The sequence below is a fragment of the Schistocerca gregaria genome, chromosome 10 (assembly GCF_023897955.1).
Source record: "Schistocerca gregaria isolate iqSchGreg1 chromosome 10, iqSchGreg1.2, whole genome shotgun sequence".
NCBI lineage: Eukaryota > Metazoa > Arthropoda > Insecta > Orthoptera > Acrididae > Schistocerca > Schistocerca gregaria.
The window spans coordinates 119010635-119031751 of NC_064929.1; the positions used below are offsets into that span (position 1 = coordinate 119010635).

Here is a 21117-nt window from a genome sequence, read left to right on the forward strand (position 1 = left end):
AAGTGGCTGATGTGGCTTCTCAATAACTATATAAAAGAAAAATAATCGCGTTTCAGATCTTTTCTTCAAGTGGCAAATGTGAACACCATGAGTTTTAATTAACGATCGACACTAGTATTACGCAAGAAGGGGGTGTAACAGACAAGACTTCTGCAGTTCTGAGTGAAGCCTTATGCGCTCAAAAATGCGGCATCGCGTGCGTTCATTACCTTGTCGGTGTCTAAGCAGCGTCAGGGCGGCAGCGGCCGGTGCAGCAGCCATCCAGCCCGCCGTCTCGTTACTAACTCTCCTCTTCTCCTTACTACAATTTACCGAAGTTAGTTTAAAAAAACTATCTGGCTATGTTTTCATCTGACCAATCAGGGTCTCAATGTTAACCTTAAGCTCCACCTACAAAAATTCTGTCTATCCAATGAGGAACGTTATACTTTTCGTGGTGGGACAATGTTTTAAAGTTTGCAACGTAACAGAGACGCTAAAAAGTCTCACGCTAAAACGTGCGGTTGGTGTGGTCCTTTTAGCGTTATCGTGAGATCTATACTGTTCTTCTGGACGACTCTATCTTTTAACATGGGCTGGGGGGTGGTCCTTGACGTACCTGAGACGCGAAAAAGTCTCACGCTAAAACTTGCGGGTGGTAGTGGCCCTTTTTGTGTTATCGTAAGATCTATACTGTTTTTCTGGAGGGCTCTAGCTTTTAACATGGGCTGGGGGGTGGTCCTTGACGTAACAGAGACGCGGAAAAGCCTCACGCTAAAACGTGCGGGTGGTAGACTTAGCGGTAGGCTAGCGACGTGGGTGTCCACTCCGTCAGTTATCGTAGGGTCCTCTAGCTTAACACGGTTCTGCTCTCGGCTTCTGTCTTCGTTTCTCCCCTCGTAACTGCGTCGGTCTCTCGGTGGGAAGGTACGACATGCATTTAGGCATTCTTGTGTTAGTCTGTGGTATTCCATTTGCTCACTCGTTACTCGTATTACTTTGGTTAATTTAATGTCACGATTTATTCCGAGTTATGTGACATATTACTGGATTTGCTTATCATGTCAGCGTTTTCATGGAAGGTGTTGGATTTGCCTGACACCTTACATCCTGTGGTGCCTCTCCTGCTCCAAGACGGCCCGTTTGACGTCCTGCCCCCCTTAAGACTTTTATCCAATTGGGAGATGCGACGATCAGTTACTCTTCATAGGGCATGGTCTACCACTGGTGGATCCACAGTGACACTCACTCTTCCACTTCCCCACCCGACTGAGACCGATATGCATGCATGTCTTTCTTCAGGTCGCCAAACATGTCAGAATCATACTGTGATGTTCAGAGAATGGTGCAGTGTTTCCCAACCAAATTGCTGTAGCATAGACTTCGTATGATTGCCAGTGTGGGGACAGATGTTTTCGTATAACAAAATGATTCCAGTGGACACATGGTGTGTCGTGGGGCGGACACTCTGCTTTTAAAATAATTGAAAAGCCACAATCGCTTCAATCGTTTATTAGATGGCCGGTTTCAGCACACTGAAGGTGCCATAGTCAGATGTTAATCCACGTTTCAGATCTGATGGTGGCACCGTCAGTGTGCTGAAAGCGGTCATCTAATAAACGATTGAAGCGATCGTGGCTTTTCTATTATTTTTAACAATGATTCCAACCAACAGCATTCTGACAGTCTGAGGGCAAATGACAAAACCAACAGTCGAAACATCCCCCATCTCCCCCATCAAAGATATACAAAGGTGTTCACACAAGTACTGATATGATCATGATGATCTCCTTCTTCAACTGCAGAGGTACTCTGGTCGTGGAGTTCCTCAAGCGTGGAACCACAGTCAACGTGCAACGCTATGAAAACACTTTGAAGAAACTGTGGCACGCCACAAAGTCAAAACGCTCTGGAATGGTGTAGGACGGAATCATAATGTTGCATGTTAAAGCCCACCCAGACACTGCCTATCAGACGATTTGATTAGGAGACACTGCAACATCCTCCATACAGTCCACATTTTACACGGTGTGATTTTCACATCTTTGGAAACCTAGAGAAAGACATGCGTGGAAGTCGGTTTCAGTCCGATGACGAAGTGCAACAGTGGATGCGTTTGTGTATTCAACAGCGACCGATAGCATTCTACGAAACTCGTTCCCCACTGGGACGGATATCTTAACGAGTGTGGTTGTTCCTTGTGAATATAACCATTCCATGATCCAGTTGTGCCACATGTTTGGTTTTCATTTGACGGCCCCTTATACAGCGTGCTCCACTGATAGTGACCGGGCCAAACATCTCACGAAATAAGCGTCAAACGAAAAAACTACAAAGAACGAAACTCGTCTAGCTTGAAGGGGCAAACCAGATGGCGCTATGGTTGGTCCGCTAGATGGCGCTGCCATAGGTCGAACTGATATCAAATGCGTTTTTTTTTTTTTTTTTTAAATAGGCACCCTCATTTTTATTACATATTCGTGTAGTACCTAAAGAAATACGAATGTTTTAGTTGGACCACTTTTTTTCGATTTTTGATAGATGGCGCTGTAATAGTCACAAACGTATAAGTACGTGGTATCACGTAACATTCCGCCATTGTGGACGGTATTTGCTTCGTGATAAATTACCCTTGTTAAAATGGACAGTTTAACAATTGCGGAAAAGGTCGATATCGTGTTGATGTATGGCTACTGTGATCAAAATGCCCAACGGGCGTGTGCGATGTATGCTACTCGGTATCCTGGACGACATCACCCAAGTGTCTGGACCGTTCGCCGGATAGTTACGTTATTTAAGGAAACAGGATGTGTTCAGCCATATGTGAAACGTCAACCACGACCTGCAACAAATGATGATGCCCAAGTAGGTGTTTTAGCTGCTGTCGCGGCTAATCTGCACATTAGTAGCAGACAAATTGCGCGAGAATCGGGTATCTCAAAAACGACGGTGTTGAGAATCCTACATCAACATCGATTGCACCCGTACCATTTCTATGCACCAGGAATTGCATGGCGACGACTTTGAACGTCGTGTACAGTTCTGTTACTGGGCACAAGAGAAATTACTGGACGGTGACAGAATTCTTGCACGCGTTCTATTTAGCGACGAAGCGTCATTCGACAACAGCGGTAACGTAAACCGGAATAATATGCACTATTGGGCAACGGAAAATCCACATGGCTGCGACAAGTGGAACATCAGCGACCTTGGCGGGTTAATGTATGGATCGACATTATGGGAGGAATTATAATTGGCCCCCAGTTTATGGATGGCAATCTAAATGGTGCAATGTATGTTGATTTCCTGTGTAATGTTCTACCGATGTTAATACAAGATGTTTCATTGCATGACAGAATGGCGATGTACTTCCAACATGATGGATATCCGGCCCGTAGCTCGCGTGCGGATGAAGCGGTATTGAATAGCATATTTCATGACAGGTGGATTCGTCGTCAAAGCACCATACCGTGGCCCGCACGTTCACCGGATCTGACGTCCCCGGATTTCTTTCTGTGGGGAAAGGTGAAGGGTATTTGTTATCGTGATCCACCGTCAACGTCTGACAACATGTGTCAGCGCATTGTCAATGCATGTACTAACATTACGGAAGGCGAACCACTCGCTGTTGAGAGGAATGTCGTTACACCGATTGCCAAATACATAGAGGTTGACGGACATCATTTTGAGGATTTATTGCATTAATGTGGTATTTGCAGTTAATCACGCTGTAACAGCATGCGTTCTCTGATATGATAGGTTCACAAAGGTGCATGTATCACATTGGAACAACCGAAATAAAATGTCAAAACGTACCTACGTTCTATATTTTAATTTAAAAGACCTACCTGTTACCAATTGTTAGTCTAAAATTGTGAGCCATGTGTTTGTTACTATTACAGTGCCATCTACCACAAAGCGAAAAAAGTGGTCAAACTAAAACATTCATATTTCTTTACGTACTACACGAATATGTAATAAAAAATTGAAAAAAAAGAAACGCAGTTGATATCCGTTATACATATGGCAGTGCCATGTAGCGGGCCAACCATGGCGCCATCTGGGTTTCCCCTTCAAGCCAGACGAGTTTCGTTCTTTGTAGTTTTTTCGTTTGATGCTTATTTCGTGAGATGTTTTGCCCGGTCACGATCAATGGACCACCCTGTAGATCTGGATGGCCAGATGAGACGTTGGACTGCCATTCTTCACAGCACAAGTCGAGAGCCATCACCACTGCATCACCGCGCCTGTCGCTGCATTGCCTTCAGACGAACAGTGCTGTACCTGCCTGTTTCTGTGTCTGTACTCAGCAACCCTCCTGTCAGTCTGTGGAGCAGGGTATTTCTGGTATTACCACATAGTTGCATGGGACATGAGCCAGTTTGTGACTGGATAGGGGGTTTTGGTTACGGAGGATGCAGCAACTGAGCTTGGATGGCGAGATGCAGAAGTATCTTACAGTGTGTCCCAGGGAAGTGTCATGAGAGCCTTTCTACTCGTGTTGTATATTAATGACCTGGCAGATGATGTTAATAGTAACCTAAGACCTTTTGTAGATGCTTATAACGTAGCACTGTCTAAAAAGGTTGCACATATTAGTTAGTTAGTTAATTACTTTCATGTGATTCTTGAGTTTCTCCCGGCGTATTTGATAATCAAAATATCCACGGGTATACTGCCGGTCTATAGTGTCCAACGGGCACAATATTTCGGCGATCAAACATCAACTATAGACCGGCAGTAAACCCGTAGATATTTTGATTAATTACTTTTATGTTCCATGGATAATCTTACACCATAAATCGTCATGTGGAATCAGTCATTTTAAATTCATATTTAAATTAATTTGAACATCTATTTCCACTCTAATCACCGCCTTATAATTTTTTTCCCCGAAATGAAAGCAAGATATACAGATTGAGTTAGCAATTCCCACCCACGACCTTCTATACGTAAAAAAAAACATAGAAATTCTTCTACAGAATAGAAGGAGAAAAATTTTTCAATTTACTTTCGAATTTTACCTGTCTGTTAGACAGTGGTTAAAAATTTCTGCTGTAACGTTGTGCACCCCTTTCTGTGCTAAAGACAATCCTAATGTTGAGTAAGGAATGTCACTTTTTCTTCTAGTATTGTAATTATGTACCTCATTGTTCCTTTTGAACTGCAGTGGATTATTTACAATAAACTTCATTAGCGAACAAACATACTGTGAAGCACTCATGATGCCCAACTACTGAAACAGGTGTCTACAAGATGATCACGAGTGAGCACCACGTATTATTCTTACAGCACGTTTTTGGGCAATGAAGATCTATGTTAAAGATGAGTTACCCCAGAAAATTATTCCATGTGACATTAGTGAATGAAAATAAGCAAAATATGGCAACTTACTGATTTCTATCTCCCCAAAATTTAATGTGATTCTAAGTGCAAATGTGGCTGAACTAAGTTTCTTTAGGATCTCCAAAATGTATTTTTGCCAAAGCTCAATTCTTATCAATATGAACATCTAAGAATTTTGAAGTTTCCAACCTATGTGTTATTTCATCACCATATGTTACACTTATCACTGGTGCAGTACCCCTAGAGGTGCAGAACTGAATATGATGTGTCTTTGTGAAATTCAGTGTGAGGCCGTTCTCAGAAATCCAGTCAATGATATTTTTGAGAACTTTGTTCACTATTTCTCCTACCTCTATATGTACACGGGGAATGATTACAATACTGGTGTCATCTGCAAAAAAAAAAATAATTCTGCTTGTTGTATATTAGAAGGGAAGATCATTTACGTATATGTCGACCTAAGATTGAACCTTGGGGAACCCCATACATGATTTCTTCCCAGTCAGAATTGAATTGTGTCCCTGGATTCTGTTGGTTGAATTTCTTTCTTTTTTTTTTTTTTTGGTCATCAGTCTACTGACTGGTTTGATGCGGCCCGCCACCAATTCCTTTCCTGTGCTAACCTCTTCATCTCAGAGTAGCACTTGCAACCTATGTCCTCAATTATTTGCTTGACGTATTCCAATCTCTGTCTTCCTCTACAGTTTTTGCCCTCTACAGCTCCCTCTAGTACCACGGAAGTCATTCCCTCATGTCTTAGCAGATGTCCTATCATCCTGTCCCTTCTCCTTAACAGTGTTTTCCACGTATTCCTTTGCTCTCCGATTCTGCGTAGAACCTCCTCATTCCTTACCTTATCAGTCCACCTAATTTTAAAAATTCGTCTATAGCACCACATCTCAAATGCTTCCATTCTCTTCTGTTCCGGTTTTCCCGCAGTCCATGTTTCACTACCATACAATGCTGTATTCCAGACGTACATCCTCAGAAATTTCTTCCTCAAATTAAGGCCGGTATTTGATGTTAGTAGACTTCTCTTGGCCAGAAATGCCTTTTTTGCCATAGCGAGTCTGCTTTTGATATCCTCCTTGCTCCGTTCGTCATTGGTTATTTTACTGCCTAGGTAGCAGAATTCCTCAACTTCATTGACTTCGTGACCATCAATCCTGATGTTAAGTTTCTCGCTGTTCTCATTTCTACTACTTCTCATTACCTTCGTCTTTCTCCGATTTACTCTCAAACCATACTGTGTACTCATTAGACTGTTCATTCCGTTCAGCAGATCATTTAATTCTTCTTCACTTTCACTCAGGATAGCAATGTCATCAGCGAATCGTATCATTGACATCCTTTCACCTTGTATTTTAATTCCACTCCTGAACCTTTATGTTATTTCCATCATTGCTTCCTGGATGTACAGAAGGAAGAGTAGGGGCAAAAGGCTACAGCGTTGTCTTACCCCCTTATTAATACGAGCACTTCGTTCTTGATCGTCCACTCTTATTATTCCCACTTGGTTGTTGTACGTATTGTATATGACCCGTCTCTCCCTATAGCTTACCCCTACTTTTTTCAGAATCTCGAACAGCTTGCACCATTTTATATTGTCGAACGCTTTTTCCAGGTCGACAAGTCCTATGAACGTGTCTTGATTTTTCTGTAGCCTTGCTTCCACTATTAGCCGTGACGTCAGAATTGCCTCTCTCGTGCCTTTACTTGTCCTAAAGCCAAACTGATCGTCACCTAGCGCACTCTCAATTTTCTTTTCCATTCTTCTGTATATTATTCTTGTAAGCAGCTTCGATGCATGAGCTGTTAAGCTGATTGTGCGATAATTCTCGCACTTCTCAGCTCTTTCCGTCTTCGGAATTGTGTGTACTGATGCTTTTCCGAAAGTCAGATGGTATGTCGCCAGACTCATATATTCTACACACCAACGTGAATAGTCATTTTGTTGCCACTTCCCCTAATGATTTTAGAAATTCTGATGGAATGTTATCTATTCCTTCTGCCTTATTTGACCGTAAGTCCTCCAAAGCTCTTTTAAATTCCGATTCTAATACTGGATCCCCTATATCTTCTAAATCGACTCCTGTTTCTCCTTCTATCACATCAGACAAATCTTCACCCTCGTAGAGGCTTTCAATCTATTCTTTCCACCTATCTGCTCTCTCCTCTGCATTTAACAGTGGAATTCCCGTTGCACTCTTAATGTTACCACCGTTGCTTTTAATGTCACCAAAGGTTGTTTTGACTTTCCTGTATGCTGAGTCTGTCCTTCCGACAATCATATCTTTTTCGATGTCTTCACATTTTTCCTGCAGCCATTTCGTCTTAGCTTCCCTGCACTTCCTATTTATTTCATTCCTCAGCGACTTGTATTTCTGTATTCCTGATATTCCCAGAACATGTTTGTACTTCCTCCTTTCATCAATCAACTGAAGTATTTCTTCTGTTACCCATAGTTTCTTCGTAGCTACTTTTTGTACTTTCTACTAAGTACAAATTCCCGCATTCTTTTGGTTAGAAATGACATGATTCGCTGGTTGGCGAAACCATCAATCCCATTCAGCCAGCTTGCTTGAAATATCCAGAAATGTAAAATTGTGCACTCCACAAATCGAAAAACCATACTATTGTGCGTCTACAGCGTTAACAAGTTGCAGTTGGAATCGGTCATCTCATACAAACACCTGGGATTTGTAGGGGTATGTAACGGAACGACTCCAAGACGCAGTTGCAGCTAAAAGGGGTGATAGACTTTGGTGTGGTAGAACAGTGCAGAAATGCAACTGTTTTTCAAAGGATACTGCTTACACATCACCTGTGCGTCCTGTGTTAGAATAATGCTCTACTGTATGGCGTCCATACAAACAGGAATAACAGAATATATTGATTGTATACAGGCAAGGGCAGCATGAAGGGTCACAGTGTCATGAAGACTCTCGAACAAGCTGTAAACGCCTAAAGGTAGATGCAAATTATCCCGAGAAAGTGTAATTTCAGAGTTTCAAGAACCAGCTCTAAACGATGACTCCAGGAATATACTACAATCCCCCAAGTACCACTGTTGTAGGTATGGTGAGTACAAAACTGGATTAACTACAGTGTACAAGGAGACATTTAAATACCTTTCCGCCGGCCGCGGTGGTCTAGCGGTTCTAGGCGCTCAGTCCGGAACCGCGCGTCTGCTACGGTCGCAGGTTCGAATCCTGCCTCGGGCCTGGATGTGTGTGATGTCCTTAGGTTAGTTAGGTTTAACTAGTTCTAAGTTCTAGGTGACTGATGACGACAGATGTTAAGTCCCATAGTGCTCAGAGCCAAATACCCTTCCCGCATTCGATACATGTCGAGAACCAATACCAATACCTGCCAACGCGTATCTGAGTTCATCTGATGGCGCTTGTGGTGCATACTAGATGACACCTCCAAAAAGTGGAACACCGTCTGAACAGGCCTTGGAAGGCCCAACGGGACCGACCGTCCGCCGTGTCATCGTCAGCACACAGGCGCCAAATGGAGGGGCATGCGGTGAGCACACCGCTCTCCCGGCCGTATGTCAGTTACCAGACCCGAGCCGCTACTTCTCAACCAAGTAGCTCCTCAGTTGGCAGGGCTGAGTGCACCCCGCTTGCCAACAGCGCTCGGCAGACCGAATGGTCACCCATACAAGCGCTAGCTCAGCCCGACAGCCTTAATTTCGGCGATCTGACGAGAACCGGTATTACCACTGTGGCAAGACCGTTGGAAAAATGTGGAACAGTATTCTAGAATTGGTCGCACTACCGCCTTGCATACAATTTCTGTAACAGACGCACTCCCCTCTCGCAGAAGTCTTGCATTCACCTTCGCTACTACTCATTTCACGTCATCATCCCACTGTATACCTCATATTGGCGCTACCCCTAAGTGCTTGCAGGACACTATGTACTCAACATGTTCACCACAAATCTTGTAATCTGATCCTAGTGGGCTCTTTTTCTACATCTATCTACATCCACATCTACATCTACGTGATTACTCTGCTATTCACAATAAAGTGCCTGGCAGAGCGCTGAATGAGCCACCTTCAAGCTGCCTCTCTACCGTTCCACTCTCGAACGGCACGCGGGAAAAACGAGCACTTAAACTTTTCTGTGCGAGCCTTGATATCTCTTCTTTTATCGTGATGATCATTTCTCCCTATGTAGGCGGGTGCCAACAGAATGTTTTCGTAATCGGAGGAGAAAACTGGTGATTGAAGTTTCATGAGAAGATCCCGTCGCAACGGAAAACGCCTTTGTTTAATGATTGCCATTCCACTTTGACACTATCTCCCCTATTTCACGATAATACAAAACGAGCTGCCCTTCTTTGTACTTTTTCGATGTCATCCGTCAGTCCCACCTGATGCGGATCCCACATCGCACAGCAATACTCCAGAATAGGGCGGACAAGCGTGGTGTAAGCAGTCTCTTTAGTAGACCTGTTGCACCTTCTAAGTGTTCTGCCAATGAATCGCAGTCTTTGGTTTGCTCTACCCACAATATTATCTATGTGATCGTTCCAATTTAGGTTGTTTATAATCCCTAAGCATTTAGTTCAATTTACAGCCTTCATATTTGTGTGAGTTATCGCGTAATCGAAATTTAGTTGATTTCTTTTAGTACTCATGTGAATAACTTACACTTTACCTTATTCACGGTAAAAAACAGTTGAGATGGTTTCGAGCACTATGGGACGTAATTTCTGAGGTCATCAGTCCCCTAGAACTTAGAACTACATAAACCTAACTAACCTAAGGACATCAAACACATCCATGGCCACGGCAGGATTCGAAATGGCGACCGTAGCGGCCGCGCGCTTCCGTATTGTAGCGCCTAGAACCGCTCGGCGACTTCGGACGGCTATTCACGGTCAATTGCGACTTTTGCATCATACAGATATCTTATCTAAATCATTTTGCAAGTTGTTTTGATCATCTGATGACTTTACAAGACGGTAAATGACAGCACCATGTGCAAATAATCTACGACAGCTACTAAGATTGTCTCCTATGTCGTTAAGATAGAACAGGAACCATAGAGGGCCTATAACACTTCCTTGGGGAACGCCGGATCTGTTTTACTCGATGACTTCCCGTCTGTTACTACGAACTGTGACCTTTATGACTGGAAATCACGAATCCAGTCGCACAAATGAGGCCATACTCCGTAGGCACGCAGTTTGGTTAGGAGACGCTTGTGAGGAACAATGTCGAAAGCCTACTGGAAATCTAAAAATATGGATTCAATTTGACATCCTCTGTCGATTGCACTTATTACTTCATGACTATAAAGATCTAGTTGTGTTTCCCAAGAACGATATTTTGAGAATCCGTGCTGACTACGTGTCAATAAATCGTTTTCTTCGAGGTACTTCATAATGTTCGAATACAGTACATGTTCCAACACCCTACTGCAAACCGACGTTAGTGATATAGGCCTGTATTTCAGCGGATTACTCCTACTTCCCTTTTTGGGCAATGGTGTGATTCGAGGAATTTTCCAGTCTTTAGGTACGGATCTTTCTGTGAGCGAGTGGTTGTATATAATTGCTAAATATGCCCTATAGGCGTTATCGCCTTTCACCACCGAACGTCACAGGAACTGTCTGTCATTTTTAAGAAATAACCATCCTTCTTTCCCCCTGGGCGTCGTCATTTCACTACCTAAAAGCCTCAAACGAAATCCCCTGTCCTACACTACTGGCCATTAAAATTGCTATACTACGAAGATGACGTGCTACAGAAGAAAAATTTAACCTACAGAAAGAAGTTGCTGTGATATGCAAATTATTAGCTTTTCAGAGCATTCACACGAAGTTGGTGCCGGTGGCGACACCTACAACGTGCTGACATGAGGAAAGTTTCCAACCGATTTCTCATACACGAACAGCAGTTGACCGGCGTTGCCTGCTGAAACGTTGTTGTGATGCCTCGTGTAAGGAGGAGAAATGCGTACCATCACGTTCCCGACTTTGGTATAGGTCGGATTGTAGCCTATAGCGATTGCGGTTTATCGTATCGGAACATTGCTGCTCGCGTTGGTCGAGATCCAGTGACTGTTAGCAGAATATGGAATCGGTGGGTTCAGGAGGGTAATACGGAACGCCGTGCTGGATCCCAACGGCCTCGTATCAATAGCAGTCGAGATGACAGGCATCTTATCCGCACGGCTGTAACGGATCGTGCAGCCACGTCTCGATCCCTGAGTCAACAGATGGGGACGTTTGCAAGACAACAACCATCTGCACGAACAGTTCGACGACTTTTGCAGCAGCACGGAGACCACGGCTGCGGTGACCCTTGACGCAGCATCACAGACGGGAGCGCCTGCGATGATGTACTCATCGACGAACCTGGGTGCACGAATGGCACAAACGTCATTTTTTCGGATGAATCCAGGTTCAGTTTACAGCACCATGATGGTCGCACCCGTGTTACCGACATCGCGGTGCACGCACATTGGAAGAGTGTATTCGTCATCGGCATATTGGCGTATCACCCGGCGTGATGGTATGGGGTGCCATTGGTTACACGTCTCGGTCATCTCTTGTTCGCATTGGCGATACTTTGAACAGTGGATGTTACATTTAAGATGTGTTACGACCCGTGGCTCTACCCTTCATTCGATCGCTTCGAAACCCTACATTTGAGCAGGATAATGCACGACCGCATGTACGGACCTTTCTGGACACCGAAAATGTTCGACTGCTGCCCTGCCCAGCACATTCTCCAGATCTCTCATCAACTGAAAACGTCTGGTCAATGGTGGCAGAGCAACTGGTTCATCGCAATACCCCAGTCACTACTCTTGATGAACTGTGGTATCGTGTTGAAGCTGCATGGACAGCTCTACCTGTACACGCCATCCGAGCTGTGTTTGACTCAATGCCCAGGCGTATCAAGGCCGTTTTTACGGCCAGAGGTGGTTGTTCTGGGTACTGATTTCTCAAGATCTATGCACCAAATTGCGTGAAAATGTAATCACATTTGAGTTCTAGTATAATTTATTTGTCCAATGAATAGCAGTTTATCATCTGTATTTCTTCTTTGTGTAGCAATTTTAATGGCCAGTAGTGTATGACGCGGCCTAACAACGCAGATTGTAACTTCAGGAGGATCAATCTCCCCTGGCCACCATAGTCATCAAATCTCAATATCATTGAGCCGATGGGGTCTGTTTTATAGAGAAGGGCGAGTATTGAGATCATATGATCTGAGAAGGTTGCATCTATTTTTCAGGAAGACTGGTGCAAAATTGCTTTCAAAACCATACAGGACCTGTATTTATCCATTATGAGGCGACTGAAGGCTGTTTTGAATACCTAAGATTTTCCTATACTGTATTTTGCATTGCAATTCGATGTGTTTTTCATGTTTCGATGTTTTACTCCACCCCTGCTTTCTCACCAATTGACAAGAACGAGGCACAAGAGGAATTAAATCATATTCACAGGAATAGTGAAAACCTTTCGAGAATGGAGATGAGGTTGGGAGGGGGTGGGGGGGGGGGGTGAGGGGAGGAAATGTTAGTGCTACAGAAAGTACCCTCCGCCACAAATCTAAGAGTGGCTTTGGGAGTATAAGTTGCAGACGCAGAATAGGAATGAGACTGCTACGTAATGTACTGTGCCTTGTGAAGTTGCACGATAATGTAGTAACAATCTGTCATCATCAATATTTGCAAGTAAAGGACGTCGTGAACGCACCTGAGTCCCTGGAATCACCAGTGCTGGCAGTGACAGGAGCTGGTCGCACCGCTGGCTTCCTCGTGGGCGACTTCGGAGGCGTCTGAGTCTTTGACGGAGTGGCCGGCCTGGTCTTCTTGTCGTCAAACAGCCCAGAGAGCTTCTGGACGCTGGCCAGGTCCTCACTGTCGAAGTCCTGCACCTCCAGGGCAAGGACCTCCGCCAGGGACACCTTGTCCTTCTCCTTCTGTCGCCGGTCACCACCACTCGGTCTAGAAGTCACTGCTGCCTCTGCCACTGCACCAGAGGCCGACCTGCCAGAGGCTTCTCCAACTGTGTGTTCCCGAGCTATTATGGTAGGTGTTTCACTTCTGGGCTCCTGTTTCTTGCTTAAATCTTGAGAGCTGTCCACCTTTGATCCGAAACTGTTGGCATTCGCCTCGCCCCTCTCCGTCTTGCCAGTTCTGTACATTGCCCTCTCAGTACTGTACACAGATGTGTAAGAGGTATCGTCCATGGTCGTCCGTGGTATGATAACAACGTTCTTGACTGGCCCTACATTCCTTACTAAATCTTTGACTGGTACATCAGCGACCTCTTCCAACTGGGCCCTTTTTTTGTTAGTCAAATGTACCACTTTGGAAGTCTTTGGACGTGTGCTTGTTATGGACTCTTCCTTGGTTCCAATAGCTGAAATATACCTACTTGATATATGGGGTTTCTTAGTATCTAGGATACGGGGTTCAGGTTCAGGCGTCGCAACCTCTTCTCTGAGTTCCACAATGGGTTTCCCGTGCGTGTCCTGTGACGGTGTCAGTATGTTATCTGGTGACTGCACAACTCTTACTGTGGCCCCCTCACCGACGCTGATGCTTGAGATGGAGTACCTGTTCACTCGCTCTGGAGCCATACCTACCGAGGCTGTGCACTTCTGCTGACCTGCACCTATCACGCCCATTTTTTGATCTTCTACAGGTGGATCTTGTTCAACAGAGGAAACAATAGTTGGGAAACTGGTGAGTGTTTCTGTATCGAGGGCTGCCGTTTCCTGCAGTGGCCTGCCAGTAGTGGGAGGGTCGTGAGAGGAAGGGTGCTCGACAATACTAGGGATTGCAGGGGTGGGATGCAGAGGTACCAGAGGAGGAGACCTCTGGACGTGTGGCCGATGGTGCTTCTTGCGTGGTGCCGGAGGTTGTGGAGGCTTGATGACTCCGGAAAGCACCAACTCCTGGTAGGACGGTGGAGGCGTCGGGGACTGGAACCTCCAGCTGGACACTGCTGGAAGGTCGCTGTCACTCTGCTGGTGCGCTGAAGGAGCACAATCGTCTGGAGTCCCCAGGTCGTCCCGTTGGCTGCGGTCGAACAGTGCAACAGCCGACGGCGGCAGCTTGGACAGTTTGCGCGTGGCACCTGTGTACACATCAGCAGGCTGTTAATGGTATACACTGTATTAAAATGAGTAATTTACGTCACTCGTACTGAATGGTTTTTGCAAGCTGAGAAGAAGAGCTTACATTATTTTAGTGCAACAAACTGAAATGACTTCACATTTTGAAATACTGGGTGATCAAAAACTCAGTATAAATTTGAAAACTTAATAAACCACGGAGTAATGTAGATAGAGAGGTACAAATTGACACAGGAAACAAAGTTCACAAAAGGCCGGCCGCGGTGGTCACGCGGTTCTAGGCGCTCAGTCAGGAACGGCGCGACTGCTATGGTCGCAGGTTCGAATCCTGCCTCGGGCATGGATGTGTGTGATGTCCTTAGGTTAGTTAGGTTTACGTAGTTCTACGTTCTAGGGGACTAATAGTGCTCAGAGCCATTTGAAAGTTCACAAAATGTGCGACAGATGGCGCTGGACAGCAAAACTTCAGTGACTGCTACCGTGAGAGGTACGCCGATATGTTACAGAATCGCATCATCCCCAGCCTGGCTGATAAACACCTGCTGGAACGTACGATGTTTATGCAGGATGGCGCTCCACCCCATATTGCTAGTCGCGTGAAAGATCTCTTGCGTGTGTCGTTTGGTGATGATCGTGTGCTCAGCCGCCACTTTCGTCATGTTTGGCCTCCCAGGTCCCCAGACCTCAGTCCGTGCGATTATTGGCTTTGGGGTTACCTAAAGTCGCAAGTGTATCGCAATCGACCGACATCTCTAGGGTTGCTGAAAGACAACATCCATCATGCACAGGTCGCCAGTTTCAGAAGCCCATCAAAAATAGTTCAAATGGCTCTAAGCACAATGGGTCTTAACATCTGAGGTCATCAGTCCCCTAGACTTCGAACTACTTAAACCTAAGTAACCTAAGGACAACGCGGGCTGTTGTCCGTGCAGTCTAACGCATGGGTTTCTGGATTGGGAAGGAGTGCCTGGTCCCCGGCACGAATCCGCCCAATGGATTTGTACCGAGGTCCGCTAAGCTGGCCAGTCTGTGGATGGTTTTTAGGCGGTTTTCCATCTGCCTCGGCAAACGCAGGTTGGTTCCCCTTATTTTGCCTCAGCTACACCATGTCGGCGATTGCTGCTCAAACAAGTTCTCCACGTACGCGTACACCACCATTACTCTACCATGCAAACATAGGGGTTACACTCGTCTGGTGTGAGACGTTCCCTGGGGGTCCACCGGGGGCCGAACCGCACAATAACCTTGGGTTCGGTGTGGGGCGGCGGAGGGGTGAAGTATACTGCGGTAGTCGTCGTGGGGTTGTGGACCACTGCAGCTGCGGCAGGGACGGAGCCTCTCCGTCGTTTCTAGGTCCCTGGTTTACATAACATAACATAACATAAGGACATCACACACATCCATGCCCGAAGCAGGATTCAAAACCTGCGACCGTAGCAGCAGCGCGGTTCCAGACTGAACTTCCTAGAACCGCTCGGCCCCAACGGCCGGCGGAGGCCCATCGTTAGGAGTGTCCAGTGCGGTGTCTGTTCAAACATACACTGGCCTGCATTTATGTCTGATTGTAGTTCCACCACATTTCGCCGCCTGTCTTGTTTTACCAGTCTGCCCAGCCTACAACATCCGACATCTATAATGACGGACGGTCGCCCAACTCCAGGACGTCGTTTCACCTCGGTCTCGCCACGTATTGAAGACATTCACGACCACATGGCTCAAACACGCGACAAATCGTCCAGTTTCCGAAATGCTCGTGCCGAGTCTCCAGGTCATCTCAATCTGCCCTCCGTCAAAGTCTGATAGATCGCGCACCTTCGCCATTCTACACATGGACAGGAGAGTGCTTGCTTGTACTAGCAGTCATTCCTCGCCTATCGCCTGCACGGGTTTATATCGATAGTAGGACGGCGGTCTTAATGTTCTGGCTTATCAACGTAATTACGCTCCTGTCATAACAAACATGTGCAAACAATGGGGTCTAATAATTTTGAGCTCGCCCTTGAGCTCTGGCAGTGGATTTTGCTGTAATTCATGCACTAAGACTCACACATCGTCGTCCATAGCTACTGTTTTGGGCTTCAGCTTTTGCTGCCTCTTGTTGTATATTATTTTTCCAAAAAATTCTCCGAATATGGACTGTAGGTGGGGCTCATATGTGTCGGATCCGATGGACAGAGTAAATGTGCCAATGATTCATATTTCTATTCTTCCACGTCCTTTGCAGCAATCTACAATTCCCGATTAGACAAGATTTGGTCCCATTTTTTTTTGAACTGCAGTCTCTTTCAGTGTAATATTTTCATTTAGTAGGTCCACGAGGCTTGCACATTATTGCCAAAATTACTGTTAACCCTCCCTGCTACTTGGCGAAATTATTGAAGACCTCCGCTGTGAAGTTATATAATTCGTTAACGGTCTACACCCACCCTCACCACATACTTAAATAACTGACTCAGTTTTCTAACACAGCTAACATTGAAAAATTTACAAAAAGTGCTTTCAGCACTCCGAAATACGTAAAATGTCTCCACTTACAGGCATACCGAGTGACAAGTCTTATAATGTGGTATGAGTGTGCGATAGTGAATACGTTTCATGGCAGTAATGCATACAACAATACATATTATAAAATGGATGGAGGGGTGTATGTCTGTGTGTCCCACATCTGCTCATAAATAACCAAACCGATTTCGACCAAACTTGGCAGATATGTCCCTAACTGTCAGGCAGCAATCACTGTGACATTAAGAACCATCTAGCTGCCATAATTCAGGAGATTTGAGGCCATGAACACTGGGACGAGTGAAAAAGTTTTAATACATTTTAATATGTTTATATATTTTGATACATGTTAATGCAGTTATTCTTTACTACTGACACACTCCTAGAGTCGAGTTAACAGGAAATCCCTGACAGCTTGGTGCCAGCGCTTTTGACAAGGGAGCACAGACGTCTGTAGACGGAAGCAATAGCGATCCATAGGGCTATGAAAAGGCTTCGCCATGGAGACGTTTACAAAATAGCGTTTAAACTTGCGAAGCGGCTGAGCCAAGCTTACAAAAACTGTCCGGCATCATAATTTCTGGTGTTTACCAAGGAAACGTGGAAATGAATTCTTTTCGGTATTACACTACAGGCACATTTTTTTTTGTTTTCTTTTCTAGTAGACAATTGTCAGAATGAATCAGCGTGAAAAGTCTGGTTCGCCAGCTACTTTTCAATACAGTAAAGGAAAAATAGGTTTGGTTTTATGCTGCTGTTCCAAATAAACAATTCATTCATTTTATCCATACTGGATGAGAGGTTGTGGTTGTGATTGTCAATGTTAAAAAATTTATCGGCTCAACCACTTGTTTATAGTGTAAAACTCTAAGATTGACGCGTTTCGGAAGTCAAGCTTCCATCATCACAATAATAAAAAGTAAAAGAACCGGTTAAAACTCGCTAAAATGGAACATGCACCAAGCACAATAAAATTGATAATAAAATTAAAACATCGTGCCTATTTCCCTTGTTGCAGCCGTGTCTTCCAAGGTGCATCTCCACATAGTCGTCAAAATAAAAAAAAGCTAAAATGGTGTCGCCTATGGTGTTCAACATCGAACCACATGGCTCTCTCCTCTATCGTTGTAAACCGCCCGTGCGTCTTCGGGTTGATAACACACACCGCGTAGCCAAACACGACACGGAAACGCGAATGAGCTCACGCCCGAGTAAACAAGGAAGTCACAGAGATGTCTATACAAACAGATAACGTATACACGTTCCAAGGACCTCATGAAATGATGGTATCCTGCCAATTGCTAAAAATGTAGTTACTAAAAGAAACCAGTGAAATGTTTGAAAAAGTGTATTGCCAGTTAGCTGTTCATTCAGTGTGTTCTGATTATCCACGCTATGTATCGTAATTTCCAGCTGTTCTAGTAGATCCAGCTTTTTGCCTTTGTTCTGTCTATGTAAAAAAACGAAATCCTGATCTATTCCGAACATGGGGTGTCCCATTTTCCAAATATGCAAAGCTACAGCTGACTTTTGGAAATTATTAAGCCGGAAAGCATCGCTATGTTCTTTGTAACGTACTGTAAAGGACCTACCCGCTTGGCCTATATAGCTTGCCTTCCACGTGTTACAATGAATTTTATAGACCTCAGATCTCTCATATTTATCGCTTTCCTGCTGTAAATAATTTCTTAGTTTAAATCGCAGCCTATTATTGGTCTGCAAAGCGGTATCAATTTTAAAAGGTTTGACAATGTTAGCCACCTATTACGAAATATCACCGAAGTATGGTATTCTGTAAGGATGTAGAGGCTTATCTCACTACGGGTAAGATAGATACTGCCTACAGGAAAATTAAAGAGACCTTTGGAGAAAGGAGAACCACTTACATGAATATCAAGAGCTTCGATGGAAACCCAGTTCTAAGCAAAGAAGAGAAAGCAGAAAGGTGGAAGGAGTAAATAGAGGGTCTATTCAAGGGCGATTATGGAAATGGAAGAGGATGTAGATGAAGATGAAATGGGAGATATGATACTACGTGAAGAGTTTGACTGAGCACTAAAAGACCTGAGTCGAAACAAGGCCCCCGGAGTAGACAACATTTCAATAAAACTACTGACGGCCTTGGGAGAGCCAGTCCTGACAAAACTCTACCATCTGGTGAGCAAGATGTATGAGACAGGCGAAATACCCTCAGACTTCAAGAAAAACATAATAATTCCAATCCCAGAGAAAACAGGTAGTGACAGATGTGAAAGTTACCGAACTATCAGTTTAATAAGTCATAGCTGAAAAATACTAACGCGAAATCTTTAGAGACGAATGGAAAATCTGGCAGAAGCCGACCTCGGGGAGGATCAGTTTGGATTCCGTAGAAATGTTAGAACACGTGACGCAATACTGACCCCACGACTTAGAAGAATGATTAAGGAAAGGCAAACCTACATTTCTGGCATTTGTAGACTTAGAGAAAGCTTTTGACAATGTTGATTGGAATACTCTCTTTCAAATTCTGAAGGTGGCAGGGGTAAAATACAGGGAGCGAAAGGCTGTTTACAATTTGTACAGGAAGCAGATGGCAGTTATAAGAGTCGAGGGGTATGAAAGGGAAGCAAGGTTGGGAGGGGAGTGAGACAGGGTTGTAGCCGATGACACTGTAATTCTGTCAGAGACAGCAAAGGACTTGGAAGAGCAGTTAAATGGAATGGACAGTGTCGTGGAAGGAGGGTATAAGACGAACAGCAACAAAAGCAAAACGAGCACAATGGAATGTTGTCGAATTATGTCGGGTGATGCTAAGGGAATTAGATTAGGAAATGAGACACTTAAAGTAGTGAAGGAGTTTCGCTATTTGGGGAGCAAAATAACTGAGGATGGTCGAAGTAGAGAGGATATAAAATGTAGACTGGCAATGGCAAAGAAAGCGTTTTTGAAGAAGAGAAGTTTGTTAACATCGAGTATAGATTTAAGTGTCAGTAAGTCGCTTCTGAAAGTATTTGTATGGAGTGTAGCTGTGTATGGAGGTGAAACGTGGACGATAAATAGTTTAAACAAGAAGAGAATATAAACTTTCGAAATGTGGTGCTACAGAAGAATGCTGAAGATTCGATGTACAGATCACATAACTAATGAGGAGGTATTGAATAGAATTGGGGATAAGAGGAGCTTGTGGCACAACTTGACTAGAAGAAGGGATCAGTTGGTCGGACATGTTCTGAGGCATCACGGGGTCACCAATTTAGTATTGGAGGGCAGCGTGGAGGGTAAAAATCGTAGAGGGAGACCAAGAGATGAATACACTAAGCAGATTCCGAAGGATGTAGCCTGCAGTAGGTAGTGGGAGATGAAGAAGCTAGCACAGGATAGAGTATCATGGAGAGCGGCATCAAACCAGTCGCAGGACTGAAGACCACAACAACAACAATAAATTCTTTTTTGTATTTTGTATGCATTGTACTCCGTAGGAATGGTGTTGTGACTCTCGTAATATTATTTGCGGTATTATTCCTTGCATTCGCGCGCTGTTTCTGGTTTCTGTCGTATTAATTTATTGATAACATTTTGGTGATATCTGTTAGCTCTGGCTAGTTCCTTCACGATGTTCAGCTCAGTCATTCTGCCTTCTTCATTCGTGCTTTTTCACATAAGAGAGCAATAAGGCGGTGGTGCTAACATGACTTCGGTGGAGGACTTGCTCACCTGCGTCGCGCTGAGCTTGGGCAGCCTCTGCGCTGGCCAGCCCGTCCCAGTACTGGCGCCACTGGCGGATGCGGCTGGCGCGCGTCATGGCGCTGGCGCCAGCGATGCAGCTGGACGCTCCGGCCCCACCCTGGCCTGCAAAACACAAAAAGCACGACAGCTGTGGTGAGCGTGTGTTGCAGCGCAGGCCAATGGTAACTACCAACGGCGAGGTGCTCTGTGTAAGGGCTCATAATGTGCAGGACGTCATGTGTAAAGGAGAGCAGGGTAGATGTGTGCGGTGGGTACTCATGTACACTCACACAATTAGCGTAAGGAGCGCTATGCGTGAAGCGTTCAGTGAAGTCGAAAATAAAATTCTATTCACCGACTTGACAGAAAATCTTAGGAAGTTCTGGTCTTACGTTAAATCAGTAAGTGGCTCGAAACAGCATATCCAGACACTCCGGCATGAAGATGGCATTGAAACAGAGGAT

General features: G+C 44.7%; 1 protein-coding gene across 1 annotated transcript in view; it reads right to left on the reverse strand.

Annotated features, from left to right (window-relative positions):
- LOC126293450 (uncharacterized) overlaps positions 1–21117 on the reverse strand; it is an 807495-nt gene that overhangs the window by 58332 nt on the left and 728046 nt on the right. The window contains exons 13-14 of the mRNA XM_049986682.1: positions 20642–20776; positions 13057–14445 (exon numbers count right to left, since the gene is read on the reverse strand). Coding sequence (XP_049842639.1) covers positions 13057–14445; positions 20642–20776 — 1524 coding nt within the window. The remainder of the gene's footprint in view (positions 1–13056; positions 14446–20641; positions 20777–21117) is intronic.